The 27,156-nt window shown below is 49.3% G+C and overlaps 1 protein-coding gene across 6 annotated transcripts in view; it reads left to right on the forward strand.

The window, feature by feature from the left end:
- The window catches only part of b4galt7 (xylosylprotein beta 1,4-galactosyltransferase, polypeptide 7 (galactosyltransferase I)), a 52,612-nt gene that overhangs the window by 21,430 nt on the left and 4,026 nt on the right, over positions 1 to 27,156 (forward strand). For 3 of the 6 annotated variants that reach the window (XM_072512019.1, XM_072512023.1, XM_072512018.1), the window contains 5 exons: positions 8,446 to 8,487; positions 9,519 to 9,851; positions 11,861 to 12,086; positions 13,195 to 13,278; positions 22,615 to 22,719. In XM_072512019.1, coding sequence (XP_072368120.1) covers positions 8,446 to 8,487; positions 9,519 to 9,851; positions 11,861 to 12,086; positions 13,195 to 13,278; positions 22,615 to 22,719 — 790 coding nt within the window. Of the gene's footprint in view, positions 1 to 8,445; positions 8,488 to 8,873; positions 9,096 to 9,518; positions 9,852 to 11,860; positions 12,087 to 13,194; positions 13,279 to 22,614; positions 22,720 to 27,156 lie in introns of those variants that run through there. The other 3 variants (XM_072512022.1, XM_072512020.1, XM_072512021.1) reach the window with 2 other exon arrangements.

A 27,156-nucleotide genomic window follows, 5' to 3' on the forward strand; every position in this document is an offset into this window, starting at 1 on the left:
ATTTTATATATTTCTATAAGATTACCCCGCATCCTTCTAAATTCCAACGAGTACAGTTCCAGTCTACTCAACCTCCCCTCGTAATCCAACCCCGTCAACTCTGGGATTCACCAAGTGAATCTCCTTTGCACACCCTCCAGCGCCAGTACGTCCTTTCTCAGGTAAGGCGACCAAAACTGAACACAGTACTCTAGGTATGGCCTCACTAACACCGTGTACAATTGCAGCAGAACCTCCCTAGTCTTAAACTCCATCCCTCTAGTAATGAAGGACAAAACTCCATTCGCCGTCTTAATCACACTGTTGCACCTGTAAACCAACTTTTTGCGACCCATGCACTAGCACACTCAGGTCTCACTGCACAGCAGCATGTTTTAATATTTTATCATTTAAATAATAATCCCTTTTGCTGTTATTCCTACCCAAATGGATAACCTCACATTTGTCAACATTGTATTCCATCTGCCAGACCCAAGCCCATTCACTTAAACTATCCAAATCCCTTCCAGTATCCTCTGCACTTTTTGTTTCACCACTCATCTTAGTGGCGTCTGCAAACTTGGACACATTGCACTTGGTCCCCAACTCCGGGTCATCTATTTAAATTATGATCAATTATGGGCCCAACACTGATCCTTGAGGGACATCACTAGTTACTGATTGCCAACCATAGAAACACCCATTAATCCCCACTCTTTGCTTTCTATTAATTAACCAATCCTCTATCCATGCTACTACTTTACCCTTAACGCCATGCATCATTATCTTATTCAGCAACCTTTTGTGTGGCACCTTGTCAAACGCTTTCTGGAAATCTAAATACCACATCCATTAGCTCCCCGTTTTCTACCGCACTGGCAATGTCCTCAAAAAAATTGTACTAAATTAGTGAGGCATAGCAACCAGATTGCCCCTCTGGACGTGGAGCCGTCTCTGATGGCCGAGATGACTAAAACCCTGAAAGGCAAAATTAATGATTTGGAGATTTGTTCAAGAAGGCAAAATATCCGTGTGTAGGGTTGCCAGAGGGGATGGAAGCCCCAACTCCCACAGGTTATTTTGCGATGGTGTTTGGGAATATGGTGGGGGGAGGGTAGGCTCGCCGCCCCTCCCAAGCTCGATCAAGCCAACGGACACTCCGACAGAAGCCCCGTCCCAACGAACCATCGCGAGCAGTAATCGTGACGTTTCACAGCTCCCACGAAAAAGAGCAGATCCTGAGATGGACAAAGGAGCATCGAGACAACAAATGGGAAGGCCACGCCATCAGGTTTTATCAGGATGTGGGAGCTGAGCTGGCAAAGAAGCAGCCGGTGTTCAACAAGGCCAAAGCCTGTATAAAAGTGGAGTCCAATTCGGGTTGGTGTAACTGGCGGTTAAGAGTGACTTGAGGGGAAATACTTTTTTTGATGCGCCGGAGGAGGTGGATTATTTTGTAAAAAAGCACATCCATTGCATTTGTTTGCACCCGGGTGATAAAGATTTTTCTTTTCTCTCCCATGCCCACCAGGTATACTCAATATTAAAACATGCTGCTTGCAGAGAGACCTGGATGTGCTCGTGCATGAGTCGCAGAAAGTTGGTTTTCAGGTGCAACAGGTGATTAAGAAGGCAAATGGAATTTTGTCCTTCATTGCTAGAGGGATGGAGTTTAAGATTAGGGAGGTTATGCTGCAATTGTATAAGGTGTTAGTGAGGCCACACCTGGAGTATTGTGTTCAGTTTTGGTCTCCTTACTTGAGAAAGGACGTACTGGCACTGGAGGGTGTGCAGAGGAGATTCACTAGGTTAATCCCAGAGCTGAAGGGGTTGGATTACGAGGAGAGGTTGAGTAGACTGGGACTGTACTCGTTGGAATTTAGAAGGATGAGGGGGGATCTTATAGAAACATATAAAATTATGAAGGGAATCGATAGGATAGATGCGGGCAGGTTGTTTCCACTGGCGGGTGAAAGCAGAACTAGGGGGCATAGCCTCAAAATAAGGGGAAGTAGATTTAGGACCGAGTTTAGGAGGAACTTCTTCACCCAAAGGGTTGTGAATCTATGGAATTCCTTGCCCAGTGAAGCAGTAGAGGCTCCTTCATTAAATGTTTTTAAGATAAAGATAGATAGTTTTTTGAAGAATAAAGGGATTAAGGGTTATGGTGTTCGGGCCGGAAAGTGGAGCTGAGTCCACAAAAGATCAGCCATGATCTCATTGAATGGCGGAGCAGGCTCGAGGGGCCAGATGGCCTACTCCTGCTCCTAGTTCTTATGTTCTTATTATATTGACTTTATTGTGCTAGATAGTGAGTTTATCTCACCCACGTTGTGGGGCCCTTAAGGTGGTTTAGTGGGGGGCGATAATTTCCTACACCGTGCACATGAAAAAGACTGCGAGGGTGGAGCTGCAGAAGCTGGTGGACTCCATCCTTGAGGTGGACCATCAGTACTCACTTGTCCCAACCGCGGAGTTTCTGGCAAACAGGAAAACGTTGCAGACACAATTTGCATTACTATCTACGGGTAAGCCTGTGGGCCAGCTGCGACCTTCGAGGGGTATATTTTATGAACACAGGGATAAGGCCAGTCACCTTTTAGTTCATCAGTTGAGGCGGGAGGCAGCGTCCTAGGCGATTGTGCTGATTAGGGACTCCCCAGTTTAAACTTAGCTCCATGTCTTTGCTGGCCCTAATCTGCAGTAATCGCCTCTTTTTGACAATGGGTTTAGACTTGATGTTTAGGTCATAGGAGGGGAAGGGTTTGGAGACTTGTCCGTGGAGGGAAGGTTTGCCAGTTTTAAGGAGCTGGTTCCAAACTGTTTAGATATTTTCAGATTCACAAATTTTCACGTAAGGCTTTTCCTCCTTTTCTCTTAGCATCACCTCCCTATTGAAGAGGATTTTGTTTTTGGCCAGGTCTGGTGAGGGGAACATTTCGTGTATTTATGGCCAGATCTTATCAGTGGAGTCAGCTCTGTTAATCGAGGTACAGGTGAAATGGGAGCATAAATTGGGTCCTATTCTGGATGATGAGGTGTGCAGCAAGGCACTTCGCAGGGTCAACTCCACGCCCTTCTGCACTCAGCTTACTCTGATCCAATTCAAGGTGGTGCACAGGGCTCATTTACAAAGGCAAGGATGAGCAGTTTTTTCTCTGGGGTGGAGGACAGGTGTGAGCGTTGTTCTCGGGAGCCAACTAACCACACTCTTATGTTCTGGTCTTGTCCCAAGTTAGTGAGCTTCTGGGTCTCCTTCTTTGACACCATGGGCGAAATTCTCCGAAAACGGCGCGATGTCCGTCGACTGGCGCCCAAAACGGCGCAAATCAGACGGGCATCGCGCCGCCCCAAAGGTGCGGAATGCTCCGCATCTTTGGGGGCCGAGCCCCAACCTTTAAGGGGCTAGGTCGGCGCCGGATGAATTTCCGCCCCGCCAGCTGGCGGAAAAGGCCTTTGGTGCCCCGCCAGCTGGCGCGGAAATGACATCTCCGGGCGGCGCATGCGCGGGAGCGTCAGCGGCCGCTGACGGCATTCCCGCGCATGCGCAGTGGAGGGAGTCTCTTCTGCCTCCGCCATGGTGGAGACCAGGCCGGAGGCGGAAGGGAAAGAGTGCCCCCACGACACAGGCCCGCCCGCGGATCGGTGGGCCCCAATCGCGGGCCAGGCCACCGTGGGGGCACCCCCCGGGGCCAGATCGCCCCACGCCCCCCCCCAGGACCCCGGAGCCCACCCGCGCCGCCTTGTCCCGCCGGTAAGGTAGGTGGTTTAATTTACGCCGGCGGGACAGGCATTTTAGTGGCGGGACTTCGTCCCTTCCGGGCCGGAGAATCGCGCGGGGGGGGGGGGGCCCGCCAACCGGCGCGGCGCGATTCCCGCCCCAGGCGAATCTCCGGTGCCGGGGACTTCGGCAACCGGCGGGAGCGGGATTCACGCCAGCCCCCGGCGATTCTCCGTCCCGGCGGGGGGGGGTCGGAGAATCTCGCCCCATGTCAGAGATACTTCATGTTTGTCTGGAGCCATGTCCGTTGGTGGCCATTTTCGAGAAATCAGAGTCGTCGGTACTGCAGACGGGTGAAGGCGGATGTCCTCACCTTCGCCTCGTTAACAGCCCGGAGACGGGCTCTGCTTGGCTGGAGCTCTCCTACTCCACCCAGTGCCTCGGCCTGGTTGGCTAACCTCATATCGTTCTTTAATGTTGGGGGCTTAAGTTAATTTGGGTTCATGATTGTTCATTGTGTTCTTTGTGCATTGTAACTTGAATTAACTGTTTTATATTATTTTGTTTATAACATGTCGCCAGCGCTGTCGGAAGCAACATGTCGCCAGCGCTGTCGAGCGCGACATGTCGCCAGCGCTGTCGGGAGCGACATGTCGCCAGCGCTGTCGGGAGCGACATGTCGCCAGCGCTGTCGGGAGCGACATGTCGCCAGCGCTGTCGGGAGCGACATGTCGCCAGCGCTGTCGGGAGCGACATGTCGCCAGCGCTGTCGGGAGCGACATGTCGCCAGCGCTGTCGGGAGCGACATGTCGCCAGCGCTGTCGGGAGCGACATGTCGCCAGCGCTGTCGGGAGCGACATGTCGCCAGCGCTGTCGGGAGCGACATGTCGCCAGCGCTGTCGGGAGCGACATGTCGCCAGCGCTGTCGGGAGCGACATGTCGCCAGCGCTGTCGGGAGCGACATGTCGCCAGCGCTGTCGGGAGCGACATGTCGCCAGCGCTGTCGGGAGCGACATGTCGCCAGCGCTGTCGGGAGCGACATGTCGCCAGCGCTGTCGGGAGCGACATGTCGCCAGCGCTGTCGGGAGCGACATGTCGCCAGCGCTGTCGGGAGCGACATGTCGCCAGCGCTGTCGGGAGCGACATGTCGCCAGCGCTGTCGGGAGCGACATGTCGCCAGCGCTGTCGGGAGCGACATGTCGCCAGCGCTGTCGGGAGCGACATGTCGCCAGCGCTGTCGGGAGCGACATGTCGCCAGCGCTGTCGGGAGCGACATGTCGCCAGCGCTGTCGGGAGCGACATGTCGCCAGCGCTGTCGGGAGCGACATGTCGCCAGCGCTGTCGGGAGCGACATGTCGCCAGCGCTGTCGGGAGCGACATGTCGCCAGCGCTGTCGGGAGCGACATGTCGCCAGCGCTGTCGGGAGCGACATGTCGCCAGCGCTGTCGGGAGCGACATGTCGCCAGCGCTGTCGGGAGCGACATGTCGCCAGCGCTGTCGGGAGCGACATGTCGCCAGCGCTGTCGGGAGCGACATGTCGCCAGCGCTGTCGGGAGCGACATGTCGCCAGCGCTGTCGGGAGCGACATGTCGCCAGCGCTGTCGGGAGCGACATGTCGCCAGCGCTGTCGGGAGCGACATGTCGCCAGCGCTGTCGGGAGCGACATGTCGCCAGCGCTGTCGGGAGCGACATGTCGCCAGCGCTGTCGGGAGCGACATGTCGCCAGCGCTGTCGGGAGCGACATGTCGCCAGCGCTGTCGGGAGCGACATGTCGCCAGCGCTGTCGGGAGCGACATGTCGCCAGCGCTGTCGGGAGCGACATGTCGCCAGCGCTGTCGGGAGCGACATGTCGCCAGCGCTGTCGGGAGCGACATGTCGCCAGCGCTGTCGGGAGCGACATGTCGCCAGCGCTGTCGGGAGCGACATGTCGCCAGCGCTGTCGGGAGCGACATGTCGCCAGCGCTGTCGGGAGCGACATGTCGCCAGCGCTGTCGGGAGCGACATGTCGCCAGCGCTGTCGGGAGCGACATGTCGCCAGCGCTGTCGGGAGCGACATGTCGCCAGCGCTGTCGGGAGCGACATGTCGCCAGCGCTGTCGGGAGCGACATGTCGCCAGCGCTGTCGGGAGCGACATGTCGCCAGCGCTGTCGGGAGCGACATGTCGCCAGCGCTGTCGGGAGCGACATGTCGCCAGCGCTGTCGGGAGCGACATGTCGCCAGCGCTGTCGGGAGCGACATGTCGCCAGCGCTGTCGGGAGCGACATGTCGCCAGCGCTGTCGGGAGCGACATGTCGCCAGCGCCGTCGGGAGCGACATGTCGCCAGCGCCGTCGGGAGCGACATGTCGCCAGCGCCGTCGGGAGCGACATGTCGCCAGCGCCGTCGGGAGCGACATGTCGCCAGCGCCGTCGGGAGCGACATGTCGCCAGCGCCGTCGGGAGCGACATGTCGCCAGCGCCGTCGGGAGCGACATGTCGCCAGCGCCGTCGGGAGCGACATGTCGCCAGCGCCGTCGGGAGCGACATGTCGCCAGCGCCGTCGGGAGCGACATGTCGCCAGCGCCGTCGGGAGCGACATGGCGCCAGCGCCGTCGGGAGCGACATGGCGCCAGCGCCGTCGGGAGCGACATGGCGCCAGCGCCGTCGGGAGCGACATGGCGCCAGCGCCGGCGGGAGCGACATGGCGCCAGCGCCGGCGGGAGCGACATGGCGCCAGCGCCGGCGGGAGCGACATGGCGCCAGCGCCGGCGGGAGCGACAAGTCTCAAACGTCGTCGCGAGCGACAAGTCTCAAACACAGTCGAAAGTGGCCTGCCGCAGTGCGCTGTCAGGAGAACCCTGACCAGCAGCACTGTCTGGACCAACATGTCATGGAGCACTGTCGGGAGCCGGCTTTCGGGAGCGGCCTATCATGGAACGCCCTTGGGAGCAGCCCGTCGTGGAAGCCCGTCACTGAGCAAGCATCGTCGGGTGCAGCCTGTCACGGAGCAAGCACCGTCGGGAGCAGCCTGTCACGGAGCAGGCACCGTCGGGGGCAGACTGTCACTGAGCAAGCACCGTCAGGAGCGAGCAAGCACCGTCGGGAGCAGCCTGTCATGGAGCAAGCATCGTCAGGAGCGAGCAAGCACCGTCGGGAGCAGCCGGTCACGGAGCAAGCGCCGTCGGGAGCAGCCTGTCACCGAGCAAGCATCGTCAGGAGCGAGCAAGCACTGTTGGGTGCAGCCTGTCACGGAGCAAGCACTGTCGGGGGCAGGCTGTCACTGAGCAAGCAACATCAGGAGCGAGCAAGCACCGGGTGCTGCTTGTCACGGAGCAAGCACTGTCAGGGGCAGCCTGTCACGGAGCAAGCGCCGTCGGGAGCAGCCTGTCACGGAGCAAGCGCCATCGGGAGCAGCCTGTCACGGAGCAAGCGTCGCCGGGAGCAGCCTGTCTCGGAGCAAGCGTCGTCGGGAGCAGCCTGTCACTGAGCAAGCATCGTCGGGAGCAGCCGGTCACGGAGCAAGCGTCGTCGGGAGCGGCCTGTCACGGAGCAAGCATCGTCGGGAGCAGCCTGTCACTGAGCAAGCATCGTTGGGAGCAGCCAGTCACGGAGCAAGCGTCGTCGGGAGCAGCCTCTCACAGAGCAAGTGCCGTCGGGAGCAGCCGGTCACGGAGCAAGCGTCGTCGGGAGTAGCTTGTCACAGAGCAAGCTTCGTCGGGAGCAGCCTGTCACCGAGCAAGCATCGTCAGGAGCGAGCAAGCGTCGTCGGGAGCGGCCTGTCACCGAGCAAGCGTCGTCAGGAGCGGCCTGTCACTGAGCAAGCATCGTTTGGAGCGAGCAAGCGTCGTCGGGAGCGGTCTGCGAGCAAGCGTCGTCGGGAGCGGCCTGACACTGAGCAAGCACCGCAGTGGGGAGAGTGGAAAGAGCCTGTCGCAGAGCACCATGGAGAGCAGCTGTGGCGGAGCCCCGTGGAGAGCAGCCAGTCCGCGGTATTGAGCTGGTGGATGGTGTAGCATTCATTTTCCTTAAGTAGCAATTAGTATTTTAATGACTTAACAAATGTCCTGTATCTCTTTTAATTTTACTGGATCATGTTTTAATCAATCAATGTCAAGCTGACATTTAGAAATTCTGTTTCTTGCTACTGCTGATCCTGTTATGGTCACTCTGCTTTGCTCCAGTCCCCAATGAGGAGACATTGAGCTTTGTAGAGAATGTTTGTAAAGTATTTTACACCCATGTTACTTTCATCATTTTTAAATTCTGTTGATGATACAAAGGGAGACTGAGGTATATACTGTGAGTTCGACATCAATTACCCAACATGCTTAATAGCGAAGATCACAGCTGAGGCGGTGTGGACAAGCTTATCACAAAGTACTCCGTGACAATTAAATGAAATGGCTGAGCAATGTAGCGAGAGCAATTACTTCACCATTGGGTGGAGTTCTTCATATATGTAATTTGATCTGGGTAAAACAGCTATAGAGGAGACGGTACTGTGGAACTTTGTACAGAAGTGATTAAAGCATAAAACCTAATTCATCACCTGCTAGATGGTCACTGCTCCAACCTACACTCAAAGTGCTTGTTATAGAAGGGGACATGCACAAGCCAATTACATCAGTGTTTACGAATTTAGTACTACATTGATTTGGTTTTGTAATTTTATTTTATGCATTGCAATGCCTTATTGTGTATTGATGATCATTTGAGTGATCAAATTATTTCAGTTCAAGTGATCTACTAATTGTTTTCTGTTTGTCAGGGCTCGTGCTCAAGTCAGTCTCTCCACAGAGCAATCCAATTTGTGAGTGGCATATGTTTCGGTGATGCCGCATGTGAGCATGTCTATGTGTCCCGTCTGGATTCTGACTGTACAATGTTTGTGACTGTCCAAATATAAATGTGTATGATGTGCACATTGGTACTGTATATTGAGGGCATGATAATACTGAATTGCACACATCAGCTACAGTTCTGAGTGCCTACTGTATTCTCATGAAAGTTGCACGTGTCACTAGCATGAAGATATATTGCACAGTTCATATGTACTGGCAGCGCTGAGAATGTGCGATGTATATATTGCATGTCTTGTGCTACTGAGGTCAACAGTTACAGCAATGTGTTTGCACAGTATATGTTGTGCAGTTTATGTATGGACTGATAGCATTTCAATGATCCGTATTTTTATAGTGAGGCTGTGTGTGGAAATACATGAATACAACTAATGGTACTGATAGCCCTGAGGCCAACACATGAGTTTGATTTATACCATGCTTTCAGTAAGCGTTTGAGACTCTTTGTTGCTTAATAATTCTGAGAGTTGCCAAGCAGGAATTTGGCAATGGCATGAAAGCCAAGTACAGATTGTTGATTTTGAGGAGCCACTGAACACTGGCTGTCTGACTCCATAAGGTAATGGGATAGGTTTTATTTAAGTTAATGATTTACAGTTGGAACAATTTAATATTGTTGAATTCTTGTTGGTTGATGTTGGAGTGTGTGTGTGTGTGTGTGTGTGTGTGTGTGTGTGACTTAGAATTTGTTGCAATAGTACTGTTTCAGAATTTGTACATTTCTTAATATGTAGGCATGCCAACAATTTTGAAAGAGCTTAGCTCTACTGAAGCATAAGATGCGGAAATAAATGTTTAACTCTAATGTCTTGAATAAAGGCTGCAATGTTTAATAATTAGTTTGGCATAATCAATAGTGCATAAGCATCAATGGCATTTGTTTGACCCATTGCAAACATTTTCAGTATTTTATTCAGGCCTGATGTTTCTAACCATTGAGTCTCTTTGGGAATTGAAATATCTGTGCTGTTGTCTTTTTCAGGTCAGGCCTGCTGCTTAGAATGTTGCCAAGAAGATGCTCCATCTTTAAACTGTTCTGTTCATTAATAGTCCTTGGAATCTTCTCTGTTGTGTGGCTGCACTACAACTGCACAATAAACAGCAGCCAGAGTAGCAGTGATGACGCCTTGGTGCACAAGTCCTGTCAGGATGATAGTGACAATCCTGCCTGGGGCCCTCACAAAATAGCCATTGTTGTCCCTTTCAGGGAGCGTTTTGAAGAACTGATGACCTTTGTGCCGCACATGCATGCATTTCTAAACCAGAAGAAAATCAGACACAAAATCCTTGTAATCAACCAAGTTGATCACTTCAGGTACTGTGCTTTAATAGTTGTAATTAATGGAATTACATTTTGTCACAGTAAGAGTCAAAAACATTTGCCAGTAACCATAATTTAAGGGAATTGTAAGTTGAGTTTTTGGAACCATGCCTTTCCATTTTCAGTAGCAAAGGATTTCAGATATATCCAAAGTGAATTAATGTTTCCTCAATACTCTGCTTCAGACCATATTCATGCAGTAATTGCCTGATGCCAGTATTGTGTTGGTGGCTCCTTTACTGATATCTCAAATGTAGTAGGCGTGGTGCCTTCTTTCCCCTCCCAAAAGATAAATGTGGTCAGTGTGACAACTCTGCTAAAGGCAAGGAGATGGAAATTCCAGCCAAGACAATGGCCTGAATTTTCTGGCTGTTCACGCTGGCGGGATCTTCCAGTCCTGCCGACGGCGCACCCTGCCGCTGGTTTCCCAGGGGCGATGGGTGCATTCAACAGGAAACCCCATTGACAACAGCGGGACCAGAGGCGGATTGCCTCCACTGTGGCCATTTGCACAGAAAATTCCACCCAGTGTAGTTACTGGCCACAGTCTAAACGGACACAGCATGTTAATTGTATAAGTTGAGAATGTACAGGTGACGGACGACTCATTAGATAATTACTTGAACTCCTGTAAAGAGACACTAAATAGCACTGGTGGGGTTGTAGAGTCAGGAGCTTATACATTCGTATTGCTTCACTTTGTGAATAAATATAAAACTGAGTAACAATTGACTTCTGGTCTCTTTCACCAGTTGACTGTCAGGAGTTTAACACAGTGGGACATATATGTGTCTTGCACAATAGTGTAAGACAGGCAGCAAAATGCAACAATTGGAGAAGAAGATAGGAGCAATGCAACACCGGCTGCCATTTATCTAGAACCTGTTCTGCACAAAGTGATTTTATACTCCAGTAATTTTGGGGACATGTTGGGCATGTTAAGTGTGTGTCCCATGATGAGTGTATGCGCATCTACCCAATATGTGCTTTCATTTGTTGAGTAATCTTTTGCCCTTCTATTTGGTCTGTTTACAAGTATGGAGGAGTTGTGTGTTTTTATTTTCCCTAATAAGCTTTATCTGCAAATGATTTCCAATGTATGTTGTGCATATCTGGAACATTTATTTTCCCTCCAGAAGTAAAGCTTCAACGTCATTTGGACCCGTAGACTGCATCTGCAGTAGCTGGGTATACGATTTCTGGAGAAGGCAATTTCAAACAAGCTAGAGAGAGTAGAGGAGCAGGCAAAGAGTAGCACCAGGCATTCTGTAAAACAAGCACAAACTCAGTTTTCTTCTTCATTTTTTGTTAGCAAACCTTTTCACAAAGAATGATTCAAAGAAAAGCTCTGCAGCCAATCACATAAAGTCAAGAAAGTTGGTGGATAGTCTGGCAAACGTCAGAGCAGGGGATCCATGTACTTCCTATTCTCCTGTACTTTGGGAAATCCGAATCCAAGTGCAAGAGTCGAGGTCAAAGAGTTTGCAAGTGTCTTCAGCCAGAAATGCTGAGTGGACAATCTTACTTGTCTCATAGGGTGCTGATTGGCTGTCTAATATCGCCTATCAGTTTTCTCTCAATCATCAGCTAAGTGGTGGGAGAAATCGTCAATTGAATTCTGCCCGGTGATGTTCAATTCAACTCCTGCCAGGATCGCACAAGTCCAAATCTATCAAAAGTTTTCTTCTAGAAACAGACCCCAGCATTAAGTGCAAGAGGAGAATTGAGAGGCCCACCCCGATCCATTGCCGAAACCTTTTGCCCCTGAAAGCTGCTGACTTTGGCCCTGTCCCTTTGGTGGGAGGATGGGATCATTGTTATTGATATGGGGATTGACATTACATTCGTTACTGATTATTGTTTATTGTTGGGTGTAAATTTGGGAGAAAATGAAAAAGGAGAATAAAAATATTTTTAATAAAAGAAAGAATTCAAAAAGTCACAAGGATCCTTTTTTTCTTCTTGGAAGTAATGTCAGTGTTCACCTTACACTGTGCCTTCAGGTTTAATCGAGCCTCTTTGATAAACGTGGGTTTCCTGGAGAGTGGCAATGATACAGATTATCTTGCTATGCACGATGTGGACTTATTGCCCCAGAATGAACAACTCGATTATGGATATCCCGAGAAAGGACCATTCCACGTGGCTTCTCCGGAACTTCATCCGCTCTACCATTACAGTAGCTATGTGGGAGGGATCCTCCTCCTTACCAAACAGCACTTTGAACTGGTGGGTAATAATACAGCTGAGTCCAGAATTGTAAGGTACCAATGGTTGAAGGAATCCCGCAGGGACTGGAGATAGATTGTTAAATTAGTAGTTATTACTGTGAACAAAATTTATGACCACTTGGAACTGTGATGGAGCTAGAAATGAAAGGGTTGAATTTGATTGAAAATTGCTTACTGGATAGACTTACCTCCAGGGTACATTTTAGATAGACGAATATCAATGAGGAAAGAAAGAAAATTTCATGATCTCAGGATGTCCCAACTTGTTTTATGACCAGTGAAATATTGATTTTGATTTCCCGATTCCTCTTCAAATAGTGCTGGCTTAAGGCGGCAGACAGAGGAGTTTAACATCTCATCCAAAAGACATAAGCTCCAACAGTGCAGCACTACTTCAGTACTGCATCAAAGTGTCAGCATAGATGATGTACTCGAGCCTCTGGAGTGGAACTTGAACCCTCAACATCAGAGGCAACTGAGTGCTACCACTTAGCCAAGGTTGACATCACTTGGTAATTTTTACTAATTATAGCACTTGCCAATAATGAAACTTAATAGAATTGAACATGTCACCTATCACATTGGACACAGTACGATGTGCCTGGGGCACAGACCATGTAACCCAATAGATTTTCAGTAGCAATTTATCATAATTTATCTCTGTCAACAGGTACCAAATTGTAGACATCACGAATAGTCCTTTTGATGTGTTATTTTGAAGAGGTGATTGTCCGATGGGAAAGGAGTGCTTTTTTTCATAAGCCTACATGTAGTGAAACATGCTTCTTTTATTGTGTTCTAATTTTATTGACATGAGCTCCCTGTCCAAACTAGTCAGAACATTGACTTTTTAATAATTAATAAATCCAATAGGGAATTCAGGAGAAACCTCTTCCCTCAGAGTGAGTGGTGAGAATGTAAAACTTACTACTACATGAAATGGTTCAGGTGACTAACATAGATACACAAATGAGGTAGAAAGGAATTGAAGCAAATCTTAATAGGGTGAGTTAAAGTGAGGTTGGGAAGAAGCATAGACCTGTGGGCTGAATGGCCTTTTTCTGTCTTGTAGAATCTATGTAATTCCTTTTTTTTTTTTTTTGCAGTGTAATGGAATGTCAAACCGGTTTTGGGGATGGGGACGTGAGGATGATGAATTTTATCGTAGAATAACAGCAGCTGGACTGCAGGTAATCATTTCACGCTCACATGCAGCAGAATTTAAGAGAGAGCCTTCAACTTCTCAATATGCGTGTGAGCAGGTTTAACCTCTGCCCTGTTGTGAATTTGCTGCTCCGTCTGTTATCAATAATTTCTCATTTAAGGCTCTTGCATGCTTCTTCAACCTGGGTTCTCCAGTGAATTTGGGTGAAGCAAGAATGGTGCTGCAAAATGTGGGTGGGAAAGTTTGCATAAAGAAGTACCACTTAGTGTTGTGTGATGTGGCATGGCAGAAGTCAATAGAAGTATCAGATTGTATTGGTAGTTTGTGTTCATTAAATTCAGGGGTTTTTTTTCCTTCTCATGGCACCAACCCTCACTAGGATAAGAATATAAGAAATACGAGCTGAAGTGGGCCATTGAGCTTTCTCCAGTATTCAATAACAATGTAGCTCCTGTCATCGCAGAGGAACAGTTGTACATACCCACCCGGCATGACAAATTCATTAGAGTTCTTTGAGGATGCAACAAGCTGGGTAGATAAAGGGGAACCAGTAGATGTACTTGGATTTCCAAAAGGCATTTTATAGGTGCCCCATAAAAGATGACTGCACAAGATAAACTCTCATGGTGTTGGGGTGATATATTAACATGGATAGAAGATTAGCTAACTAATGGGAAACAGAGAGTTGTTATAATGGGCCATTTTAATCTCAGCAAAATGTGACTAGTGGAGTGCCACAGGGATCAGTGCTGGGGCTTCATCCATTTAAAATCTATATCAATGACTTGGTGATGGGACTGACTTTATTGTATCCAAATTTGCTGACGATACAAAGATAGGGAGGAAAGGAGGTTATGCAGAGGATGCAGGAAGCCTGCAAAGGGAAATAGATAGGTTGAGTGAGTGAGCAAAAAATTGGCAGATGGAGTGGAATGTGGTAAAACGTGACATTGTTTCACTTTGGCAGGAAGAATAGAATAGCATAATATTATTTCAACAAACGACTTGCTGAGCCCTGCGATACAGAGGGTTCCGGGTGTCCGTGTACTTAAAGTTAACATGCAGGTACAACAAACAATTAGGAAAGCAGATGGAATGTGGGCTTTTTTTGCAAGGAGGATGGAGTACAAAAGGAGGAAAAATTTTAGACAACTTTACAGGGTATTGGTGAACACCATACTATGTATAGTTTTGCTTTCCTACATAGGGAGAGATGTACATGTATTGAAAGCCTTTCAGAGAAGGTTCACTTGACTGATTCCTGGAATGAAGGGATTTTCTTATGACAATGTTGAAGACAGTAGCAGTATCCTGGGCGATGTTCACGGACCTGTTGAAGACAGTAACAGCAGCAGCAGTCTGGGCTATGTTTACAGACCTGTTGAAGACAATAGCAGTAGCAGCAGTCTGGGCGATGTTCACAGACCTGTTGAAGACAGTAGCAGTAGCAGCAGTCTGGGCTATGTTCACAGACCTGTTGAATACATTACCTGCAGTCTGGGCTATGTTCACGGACCTACTGAAGACGGTAGCAGCAGCAGTCTGGGCTATGTTCACAGACCTGTTGAAGACAGTAGCAGCAGTCTGGGCTATGTTCACAGACCTGTTGAAGACCGTAGCAGCAGTCTGGGATATGTTCACAGACCAGTTGAAGACGGTAGCAGCAGCAGTCGGTGCGGTGTTTTCACGGACCTGTTGAAGACAGCAGCAGCAATCGGGCGGTGTTCACAGACCTGTTGAAGACAGTAACAGCAGCAGCGGCCTGGGCGATGTTCACAGACCTGTTGAAGACAGTAGCAGTAGCAGCAGTCTGGGCTATATTCACAGACCTGTTGAAGACAGCAGCAGTAGGAGCAGTTTGGGCGATGATCACAGACCTGTTGAAGACAGTAACAGCAGCAGCAGTCTGGGTGATGTTCACAGACCTGTTGAAGACAGTAACAGCAGCAACAGTCTGGGCTATATTCACAGACCTGTTGAAGACAGCAGCAGTTTGGGCGATGATCACAGACCTGTTGAAGACAGTAACAGCAACAGCAGTCTGGGTGATGTTCACAGACCTGTTGAAGACAGTAACAGCAGCAGCAGTCTGGGCTATATTCACAGACCTGTTGAAGACAGCAGCAGTTTGGGCGATGATCACATACCTGTTGAAGACAGTAGCAGCTAAAGCAGCCTGGGCTATGTTCACAGGCCTGTTGAATACAGCAGCAGTCTGAGCTACGTTCACAGACCTGTTGAAGACAGTAGCAGCAGCAGCAGTCTGGGATATGTTCACAGACCTGTTGAAGACAGTCGCAGCAATAGCAGTCTGGGCGATGTTCATAGACCCGTTGAAGACAGTAGCAGCAATAGCAGTCTGGGCGATGTTCATAGACCCGTTGAAGACAGTAGCAGCAATAGCAGTCTGGGCGATGTTCAAATTTGATAAATTGACGGAAAAATAACACACTGCCATCACAGGAAGGCTGTGAATTGATTGGCTGGTGCGTGTTGTAGCTGTTACCCTTTCTCCGAAGTTGGGGAGTTAGTCAAAGGAGCTTGGAAATGAAATACAGATTTAAAAAATATGTGGAAGTAAAACATTTAAGTGAACTCCCCTTTATTTGAGGAATGTCAACAGAAGGGAAGTGAGTAGTTGCTGAATCTTTATTTTTAAGTAGTAGGTTTTATGATCTAATAGTTAGAGGAATGGCAGGACACCCTTTGCTATGTTGGAATTCCAGGATGGATCCCACATCCTTGAAAGCCAAATGTACAGGAAAAGTCATCAGCTGTACCAGCTCGAGCAGTAGCTGCCATCACAATGCACAGGTGAGGTTGAGAACCTTTTTGGTGTATGAATGTAGAATACTGCTGAGAGTGATGGTTCATATGGAGAGTGCAGCCAGAGTAAAGTCCATGGCACCATGGCTGGCTCAGATGTATAGGGATGCAAGGAGAAGACTGCTAGAGAAAAACTAGTCGGAGATTCGATAGCGGAACAAACAATGGTTTCTGTTACCACCGATATGAATGCATGATGGTATGTTGTCTCCCTGGTGCCAGGGTCGAGGATGTCAGTGAGCAGGTGTAGAGCATGCTGAGGGGGAGGGAGGATGAGCAGCAGCCATGTTACACGTTGCTAGCAACAACATAGATAGAAAGAGGGGTGTGATCATGCAGTCAGAATTAAGCGAGGTAGGTAGGAAATTAGCAAGTGGGACCTGAAAAGGAATATTTTCTAAATTACTCCTGATACCATCCACAAGTGAGTATAAATGTTAGAGCCTAAAGGAGATGATTGCATGGCTGGAAAGATGGTACTAGATGAGAGGCTTTAGATTGTTGAGTCAATTGGACCAATTATGAGGATTGGCTGCACCTAAACCGAGCCAGGGCAAATTTCCCTCTGGCATGATTTGCCAGTGCTATTGGGAGGAGTTTAAATGAACTTGACAGGGGTATTGGAAGCAGAAGGTAATACTGGAGAGGAATACCAAGCTGCAGAGAATAATGAGAGATGGATAGCACTAATGTAGAAAATAGAAAGGTATTAGATGGGTTCAGAATAAGGGGGAACGTAATAAAATCTAAATTAGGGTTATTATGCATACATGTGAGTGCATGGAATGTGGTAAATAAAATTGATGAGTTGCAGATGTAGTTTGATGTTGTGGTAATAACGGAGACCTGGCTCAAAGGGAAGGATTGACTGTTGAATATTCCTGGATACAAGGTGTTCAGGAAAGATAGGAAAATAAGGAAATGGAAGGGGTGGTAATATTGATTAAAGAGAATTACAGAGGGCGGGACAGTGGCGCGGTGGTTAGCACTTTGCCTCATGGCGCAGGGGACCCAGATTCGAACCCAGCCCCGGGTCACTGTCGTGTGGAGTTTTCACATTCTCCCCGTGTCTGCATGGGTCTCATCTCTCCAACCCAAAGATGTGCAGGGTAGATGGATTGGCCACTCTTCTGAGGTCTACCAACTAAATTGAAGAAAGAAAACAAACTTGGGGACAAAGCAAAAAGGGCTGCCCCCTCTGTTAGGGGCACTGCCCGAACATAGCAAAGATCAATGGAAACTTAAAAACATCAAATGCGAGTGCAATTAAAGGGGTCAATAAAGCAACCCAACTCCTGCGGTGCCCGCCGGGTGCTTGTTGCCTCCGCATGCTTCCTTTCTAGGGACACCTGGCTGCTAATGTAGCCGTGGAAGAGGGGCAGGCAGTCTGTTGGGACAACTCCCTCGGTCGCCCGCTGCCTGGACCTATAAATAGCACGCTTTGCCAGGCCATGGCGAAGATTCAAAAGGAGGTCCTCCACCTTCCCTTCCCTCTCTGCACCAGGGGCCGGTAGATCAGGAGCGTGTGGCTGAAATGCAAATAAAACTTCAACAAAAGATTTGACAAATAAACTGAAAAGAGAGTGCGACCTAAAACATGTAACATAGACATGGTCCGCAGACTCCACAAGGCTGCAAAAATGGCAGGCTTCTTGGGCGTCTGTGAAACAGTGCAATCGGTGATTGTACGGCACTGCTGCATGCAACATCCTCCACCCCAGGTCCCCGAGATTGAGGGGGAGGACTCCTCCATCGAGGGACCTCCAGTGGGAACCTCCACTGCTGGATGGCAACAAGGCACGCCATGGTGTGTCCGGGCGACGAGCCAGGCTAAGGAGGTGTTAATGTAAGCCTACTTGTGACAATAAAGATTTATTATTAGTTTGGTGACGGTGGGGTGAGCATAGCATTTTACCCCCAGCTTCCGGGTTAGCAACCTGGAGGGTGGTGGGGCAGTGGGCGTAGTGGAGGCCAAAGAGGCCACCACCCCACAGAGCTGACACTGGACTGCCCCGCCTCCATTGTAGGTGGAGTGGCCATCAGGGCAAGTGCCACGCCCACCCCAATGTGGGCTTTGGATCCCGCTGTCCTGGAACAAGCACACTTGACAGATGAAGGAAGGCTTCGTCCTTGCCGAAGGCAGGTGTTGATACTTGGGAGAACCAGGCCAGGTAGGACCCTCAGCCCAGGTGGAGCCCAACAAACAAGCAGTCCAAATGGCTCTGTTCCCATCTTGGTGTTGAAGGTGCCTTCTTGTTGTCCTTCTTTCCTCGCTCCTTCCCTCACCTCTCCTTCCTTCAGGCAGCTCAGCAGCAATCAACATTGGAGATAGGCAGCAAACTGAGCAACACAGCAGCCCAGTAGCAACAGAAAGAGAAAGAGCAGCCACTCTCCATGACCTCAACAACCTCACAACTCCAAAGTCTGCACTGTGAGTGCCAGCTTCGGATTGGCCACGCTAAATTGTCCCTTAATTTAAAAAATAATAATTAGGTACTCTAAATTTATATTAAAGAAAAAGAGAATTACAGAATATTGAGAAAATATGTCCCAAATGATCATAATAGAATCTAGAGCAAGGAACAAAAAAGGTGTGATTATGTTACTCTGTGTAGTTTATAGGCCACCAACTAATGCAGAAATGTAGAGGAACAAATTTGCAAGGAAATTGCAGAGGTGCAAGAATTATAGAGTGGTTATAATCAGGGTCTTTAATTAGCCAAATTATGACAGGGATTGTAGCAGTGTAAACGGCAGTGAGGGACAAGAATTCCTTGAGCGTGTTCAGGAAAATATTGTACAGCAATATGTTTCAATCCAACGAGAAAGGATACACTTCTGGACATGGTTCTTGGAATGAGATGGACCACTTGGATCAAGTGTCATTGGGGACCATTCAGGGGACAGTGATCATTATATCACAATGTTTAGGTTGGCTATGGAAAAAGACACTGAACAATTCAGAGTAAGAATAATAACTGGGGGAAAGCCAGCTTCATTGGGGTAAGAATGTACCTGGGTCAGATCCATTTGAATCACAGATTGGAAGGAAAGATCTTAACTGAACAATGGGCTACTTTTAAGAAGATGTTTGGGTACAATCAAGTCATATTTCCATGATGGGGACACAGAGCAACCAGACCCAGAATTCTCTGGATGACAAAAGAGATAGATGCTAAGATGAAGGGAAAAAAGTGTGCTAATGACTGATCTTAGGTGGATAATACAGCCAAGATACAATCTGAAAGTAGAAGATTCAGAGGTGAATTGAAAAGCAAACTAGAGAAGTCAGAGAGAGATTGAGGAGACTGGCAGCTTTTGAATCCAGAAATCTACAGGATGGTAAAAGGAGCAGTACTGACGGCTGAATGGCATTCTTCTGTGTTAGCATCATTATATGATTCTGATAGATAAGTGGCGGGATTCTCCATTGGCTGACGGCGAAATCGCGAATGCGATTGGGCGGAGAATGGGTTTCGATGCTAAAATCGTGGTGGGCGCCGATTTGACGCCAAATTGTATTCTCTGTCACCTCGACAGCGGCATCAATGCGGTCCAAAGTGCGCATACAGTGGACACGTTTGCACATCATTAGTTGGCCTGTATAGAAAGTGTCCAACATCGCCAAAGTTTGTTGTCAAGTTGTGCCGCTGGCCGGGAGGAGTAGCGGATGGTAACCAGGAGGTGGGGTCAGGGTGGACGACACAGAACACCATTGCCGCAGCCGGAAAGGCAGCCATGCAGCTGCACACGCCGCTGACAGCCCACTGTAAACTTAGGGCCACAGATCGTATTGGTGTCTCCCGGGCCACACCAATTGGTGTCCTCTGGCCCAGCCGACCCATCAGCCCCTCCACAGTCGCTGAATTGATCCAGGTTCGGTGCCAGTTTTGCTGTCGTGAATGTCCACAAATTCTGCATCGACACCAGCACTTCGTATCAAAAATGGAGAATACCACCCAAGGAGTCTCCCATTTAAGATCTTTTTGTAAATTTCTAAAAATACATTTAGAGTACCCAATTAAGGGACAATTTAGCATGGCCAATTTACCTAGACTGCACATCTTTGGGTTGTGGGGATGAGGCCCACGCAGACACGGGGAGAATGTGCAAACTCCACACAGACAGTGTCCCAGGGCCGGGTCACCCACTGTGCTACTGTGCCACCGTGCCGCCTGTCTCCCATTTAGGGTGTAGATGAGGAGGAATTTCTTCTTAAAGGACCATTAGTATATGGAATTCACTTCCACCGAGAGCAGTGGAAGCTGCGTCATTGAATATATTCAAGGCTGAGTTAGACAGATTTTTGATCTACAACGTTAATTGTATGATAATGGGGTAGGTATATATAGGGGGCGGGGGAGGGGCACACGCACTGGATAATGACTTGAGCACACATAAAGTGACGCTGTGGGGACTGAGGAGCATCATCGCCCCTGGGATTGACATTTTAATTGAATTAGTTACGCTTCATTTTGATGTTTTACACTAGTTACAGTGCCCCACTCCTGTCATTTTATTGTTTGATTTAAAAAGTGTTACGAGGCACATATTAACACTGGTTGGATAGTAGAGTTAGGAGTTATACATTTGTAATGCTTCACTTTGTGAATAAATATAAAGCCGAGTAAAGATTGACTTCTGTTCTCCTTCTTTACCAACTGGTTATCAGAAGTTCAGCATTCATGGGAGTCCAGGGATATGGGGGCAGAAAGCGAAGTGGAGTTAAGGCCACAGTCAGGTCAGCAATGATCTTATTGAATGGCGGGGCAGGCTCGATGTGTCCTGTGGTCCAGTCATTTTCAAACCCAGGGCCGTGATCTTCAGACGGGCCGTGGGCAGGGCCGGGAGGATCACGGGCCATGTGCGCGGCGTTCCCGATTGCGGAAAGTAGTGCCCAATGGCACAACCAGCTTTTAAAAATGCCAGCCGCAACCGGCTTTCAGAATGCTGGCCTTTCTGCATGCGTGCCCCCTCAGCAGTGCTCAGGCTTGGAGCTCAGCGGGGCAGAACGCCACCTCCTGATGTCAGTGCGCATACCCAGGAGCAGATTTTTTTTTAAATCGCTGGAGTCTTCCTGCCTGGAACGGTGGTAGAGAGCGGGTCACGTTGACATCACATGTTCTGGGTGCGAGAGAGATTCTTCCATTTTGCAGCTGCCAGCACTGGTGCGAACTCCAGGGCCTCTGGTGAACAACCCATGAAGAACGGAAACCGGAATAAAGAAGCATAAAGATGATTACTTGAGGTATGGGTTATTAATTGTGCCACTGCAAATTAGGATTCCAAGTTCATGTGTGCTACATGCAGGGAAGCAATGGCAAATGAAAGTTTAAAACCCTCAAAACATCCAAGGCATTTCAAGATTAAGCATGGTAAGTTTGAGGACAAACCTCTTTATTTTTTCAATGGATGCAGTGAGATCTCAAGTCATCAGCTGAAGTCTTATCAGAAATGTAACATTGAATAACAAAGCAAGTAAGATCCTGAGGACCAAGCAGGCTCACCTGTCAAATTAAAGGGAAGTGAAAATGGTGGGTTGCAAAGTTCGGGACGCGCAGGTCGTGAAGGTTAGCTGGTGTGGGTCCCAAAGGATGGCTAGTTGGTTCGACTGGGTCCCGGGCATAAGAGTTTGAAAAATACTGGTGTGGCCTATTGCTGATCCTATTTCTTACGATTTTATTCTTATGATCTGCTGGCTCATGTGTGGTTTCTCCTACTGATGACATCATTGTTGTGCGCCCATTGAGCACCTCCACTTGCTACCCACTGGCTTCCTCCTGAGCTCTCGCCATCCATTTCCCGAGCTCTCCCTGAGTCCTGCTCGTTGTCCCTCAGGGTGGGTGCCAAGTGACCACACACAACTGTTCCTCTGCTGTGGCAGCAAAAGCAGCCATATGTTGTATAGGTGCTTTCAAGAATTTGCTAAGGAAATTGACCGATAATTTTGCTGTCAATTGGCATTAAACCTTCAGTGAATTTTGTGCTAGAATTCAGCATAACTTGAGAATTACGCCATCAAAGGGAATTCCAAGTTGAAACAGTTTACAATGTTGGACTATGAGGTTGGGTAACAAGACAACCATATAGTTAAGCATATAATACAGTGCACATAATAAAAATGTTTCACAGAAGTGCAAATCCTATGCATCTTGTACTTCTGAGCTCTCTAAAAATGCAGCAGCAATATTTTTGTATTGATCTCCGTTCCATCTCTCACCCAAAGATATCTTGGATTGATTTTTACAGAACTGCATGAGGAGGGAATGTCGTGTCGAACACAGTTTTGAATTTCCCATGGAACGCTTGTGTACTTGCACCTGCAAAAAACTATGCTGTTATTAAAAGTTATTTTTTAACAAGGTTAGGGAGGGATATCTCTGCTATTTGGTTTACACAGCAAGATCCTGAAATTATGTTACTGTATTCAAGCAATGTCTTATTGTATGCTTTCTGAAATTTTCTCGCAATAATACACCAGGAACTGCAAACTTTTTCTGCTCTGCAGGATAATTATTACTTTTTCCACCTGTAGCTTTACCGTCCTACTGGAATTGAAACAGGTTATAAAACCTTCAGACACATTCACGATCCAGCGTGGCGGAAACGAGACCAGAAGAGAGTGTCAAGACAGAAGCAGGTATTGAATGTATTCCCTCTTTCAGTATTAGCGGGTACGAGTGAGAGTTAAGTGCTGTCACCATTAGACCCCAGTAGGGAATATACTGCACCCAGCACACCAAACAGGTCAGAGGGAAGGATACACTGCAGTCAGTACTAGTGAATCCAAATAAGATATATTGCACTGTGTCAGCCATGGCTCAGTTGGCAGCACTCTTAGCTTTGAGTCACAAGATTGTGGGTTAGGGTTAGGGCCAAGTCCCACTCCAGGGTTTGAGTACAAAAGTCAAGGCTGAATAATTCAGTGCAGTACTGAGGGTGCACTGCACTGTTGGAGGTGCTGTCTTTTGGATGACTCATTAAACCAAAGCCCTGTCTGCCTGCGAGGATGGATGATGTAAAAGATCCCATGGCTCTATTTCTTTTTTAAAAAAAATATGTTTATTAAGAATTTTTTAACATTTTCAACCCCCCCCCCCCGGTAACACGAAAGAAAGCTCGCATAGCAAGACATGAACATGGCAAGTCAATATGATACAGAACTTTGTACATTGGATTCCTCCCGTACATATCAGTTTTCCGGATCATTCATGTATTTTCTTGCTCGAATGCCCCCCAGAAACAACCCCCCCCCCCCCCCCCAAAAAAAAGATATCGCCCCCTTCCCCCCGGGGTTGCTGCTGTTGCTGTCTGAACTTCATCTAACGCTCCGCGAGATAGTCTAGGAACGGTTGTCACCGCCTGTAGAACCCCTGCGCAGACCCTCTCAAGGCAAACGTTATCCTCTCCAACTTGATAAACCCTGCCATATCATTTATCCAGGCTTCCACGCTGGGGGGCTTCGCCTCTTTCCACATTAACAAGATCCTTCGCCGGGCTACTAGGGACGCAAAGGCCAGAATGCCGGCCTCTTTCGCCTCCTGCACTCCCGGCACGTCCGCTACTCCAAATAGTGCTAGCCCCCAGCTTGGCTTGACCTGGACTTTCACCACCTTAGATACTGTTCTCGCAACTCCCCTCCAGTGCCGGGCATGACCAAAACATATGGACATGGTTCGCTGGGCTTCCTGAGCACCTTCCACATCTGTCCTCCACCCCAAAGAACCTACTCAGCCTCGCCCCCGTCATGTGCGCTCTGTGAACTACCTTAAACTGTATCAGGCTGAGCCTGGCACACGAGGAAGAGGAATTAACCCTACTTAGGGCATCAGCCCACAGCCCCTCCTCAATCTCCTCCCCCAGCTCCTCTTCCCATTTACCCTTCAGCTCCTCTACCAAAGCCTCCCCCTCTTTCATCTCCTGGTATATCGCCGACACCTTGCCCTCTCCGAACCATACGCCCAAAATCACCCTGTCCTGAATCCCCTGTGCCGGGAGCAGCGGAAATTCCCTCACCTGCCGCTTCACAAACGCCCTTACTTGCATGTACCTGAAAGCGTTTCCTGGGGGTAGCCCAAACTTCTCCTCCAGCGCCCCTAAGCTCGCTAACGTCCCATCAATGAACAGGTCCCCCATTCTTTTAATCCCTGCCCTATGCCAGCTCTGAAACCCCCCGTCCATCCTTCCCGGGACAAACCGATGGTTGTCTCTGATCGGGGACCACACCGAGGCTCCCATCGCTCCCCTGTGTCGTCTCCACTGCCCCCAGATCTTTAGCATTACCGTCACCACCGGGCTCGTGGTGTACCTTGTCGGTGAGAGCGGCAGCGGTGCCGTCACCAGCGCCCCCAGGCTCGTTCCTTTGCAGGACGCCATCTCCAACCTCTTCCATGCCGCCCCCTCGCCCTCCATCACTCACTTACGGATCATCGCCACGTTGGCTGCCCAGTAGTAGCCTCCAAGATTCGGCAACGCCAACCCTCCTCTATCTCTGCTACGCTCCAGAAACCCCCTCCTTACCCTCGGGGTCTTGCTCGCCCACACAAATCCCATAATGCTCCTGCTTACCCTCTTAAAAAAGGCCTTGGTAATCACAATTGGGAGGCATTGGAATACAAAAAGAAAGCTCGGGAGGACCACCATTTTACTCGACTGTACCCTGCCCGCTAACGAGAGTGGCAACATGTCCCACCTTTTAAAGCCCTCCTCCATCTGTTCCACCAGCCGCGTCAAATTAAGTTTGTGCAGTGCCCCCCAGCTCCTAGCTACCTGGATCCCCAAGTTACGAAAGCTCCTTTCCACCCTCCTCAACGGTAGGTCGTCTATCCCTCTACCCTGATCCCCCGGATGCACCACAAAGAGCTCACTCTTTCCCACATTGAGCTTATAGCCCGAAAAGTCCCCAAACTCCCTGAGGATCTGCATGACCTCAACCATCCCCTCCACTGCCACATACAGCAACAGGTCGTCCGCGTACAGCGACATTCGATGTTCCTCTCCCCCTCGGACCACCCCCCTCCATTTCCCCGACTCCCTTAACGCCATGGCCAAAGGTTCAATTGCTAATGCAAACAGCAGAGGGGACAGGGGGCACCCCTGCCTCGTCCCTCGATACAGCCGGAAATACTCCGACCTCCGCCGGTTCGTGACCACATTCGCCACCGGGGCTCTATACAGGAGCTTAACCCAACTAATAAACCCACACCCGAACCCAAACCTCCTCAACACTTCCCAAAGATACTCCCACTCCACTCGGTCAAAGGCCTTCTCCGCATCCCTAGCTGCCACTATCTCCGCCTCTCCCTCCACTGATGGCATCATTATCACATTTAGGAGCCTTCGCACATTGGTATTTAGCTGCCTACCCTTTACGAATCCCGTCTGGTCCTCGTGAATCACCCCCGGGACACAGTCCTCTATCCTCGTAGCCAACATTTTTGCCAGCAACTTAGCGTCTACGTTGAGGAGCGAGATCGGTTTATACGACCCGCATTGCAGTGGGCCCTTATCTCGCTTCAGGATCAAAGAGATCGTCGCCTCCGACATTGTCGGGGCATGGTCCCCCCCCATCCCTTGCTTCATTGAAGGTCCTTACCAGCAACGGGGCTAACAGGTCTACATACTTCCTATAGAACTCCACCGGGAACCCATCCGGTCCCGGGGCCTTCCCTGCCTGCATGCTCCCCAGTCCTTTAACCAACTCCTCCATCCCAATGGGCGCCCCCAAACCAGCCACCTCCTGCTCCTCCACCCTCGGGAACCTCAGTTGGTCCAAGAATCGTCTCATCCCCTCTTTTCCCCCTGGGGGCTGGGACCTATACAGCTCCTCGTAAAAGGCCTTGGATGCCTCATTCACTTTCACTGCACTCCGCACCGTAGTTCCCCTGCCATCCTTGACTCCACCTATTTCCCTCACTGCCATCCTCTTACGGAGCTGATATGCCAGCATCTGACTTGCCTTCTCCCCATATTCATATATCGCCCCCAGTGCCTTCCTCCACTGTGCCTCTGCCTGCCCCGTGGTCAACAGGTCGAACTCCGTCTGGAGACTTTGTCTCTTCCTGAGTAGTCCTTCATCAGGGGCCTCTGCATATCTCCTGTCCACCCTTAAAATCCCCCCACTAACCTCTCCCTTTCCCTGTCCTCTTTTCCCTATGAGCCCTGATGGAGATTAACTCTCCCCTGACCACCGCCTTCAGCGCCTCCCATACTACTCCCACCTGCACCTCCCCGTTGTCGTTGGCCTCCAGATACCTTTTGATGCACCCCCGCACCCTCCCACACACTTCCTCGTCTGACAGCAGACCCACATCCAACCTCCACAGCGGGCGTTGGTCCCTCTCCCCCAGCTCTAGCTCCACCCAATGTGGGGAGTGGTCTGAAATGGCTATGGCCGAATACTCCGTTGCCTCCACTTTCGGGATCAATGCCCTGCCCAGAACAAAAAAATCTAACCATGGCTCTATTTCTTAGAAGAACAGGAGAGTTATTTATCCCTGGTGTCCTGGCCAATATTTATACCTCAATTGACATCACAAAACAACAGATTATCTGATTATTTTTACATTGCTGCCTTGTGGGAATGTGCTGTATGCAAATTGGTTGCCTACATTATGACAGTGACTACACTACAAAAAGTATTTAATTAGTTGTAAGATGTTTTGAGACATCCGCTGGTGGAGAAGAGCACTGTATCTTCCAGTCAGCATCAATGCTGAGCACATTGATGCTGCACACAAAGATTTCTGTGACCCAACCATTTTGCAATTTTTCAGTCGGACCTTCTGACCCCAGTTGAATTATTGAAAGATCAGTTCAGACATCACCGGAGAAGATCGTTGGATATACGAAAAGACGGACAAAGACAGGAAACTGGCCCTTTTCATGAAACTTGCTGCCGTATTCAGCTATATTTTTAAAGGATCCGAGACTTTCACTAAGTCCATGGACAAGTGGGTAGTCGGGTGGTAGCCAGGAAGGGGCAGTCTCAGGAGGGAGGTGTAATTGGGTGATTGCTCGGGGGAGTTTGATTGGCAGTCGGGAGGGGGTAGTCGGGTGGTAGGAGGTGAAGTTAGTT

Source organism: Scyliorhinus torazame, chromosome 7 (genome assembly GCF_047496885.1).
Source record: "Scyliorhinus torazame isolate Kashiwa2021f chromosome 7, sScyTor2.1, whole genome shotgun sequence".
Taxonomy (NCBI): Eukaryota; Metazoa; Chordata; class Chondrichthyes; order Carcharhiniformes; family Scyliorhinidae; genus Scyliorhinus; species Scyliorhinus torazame.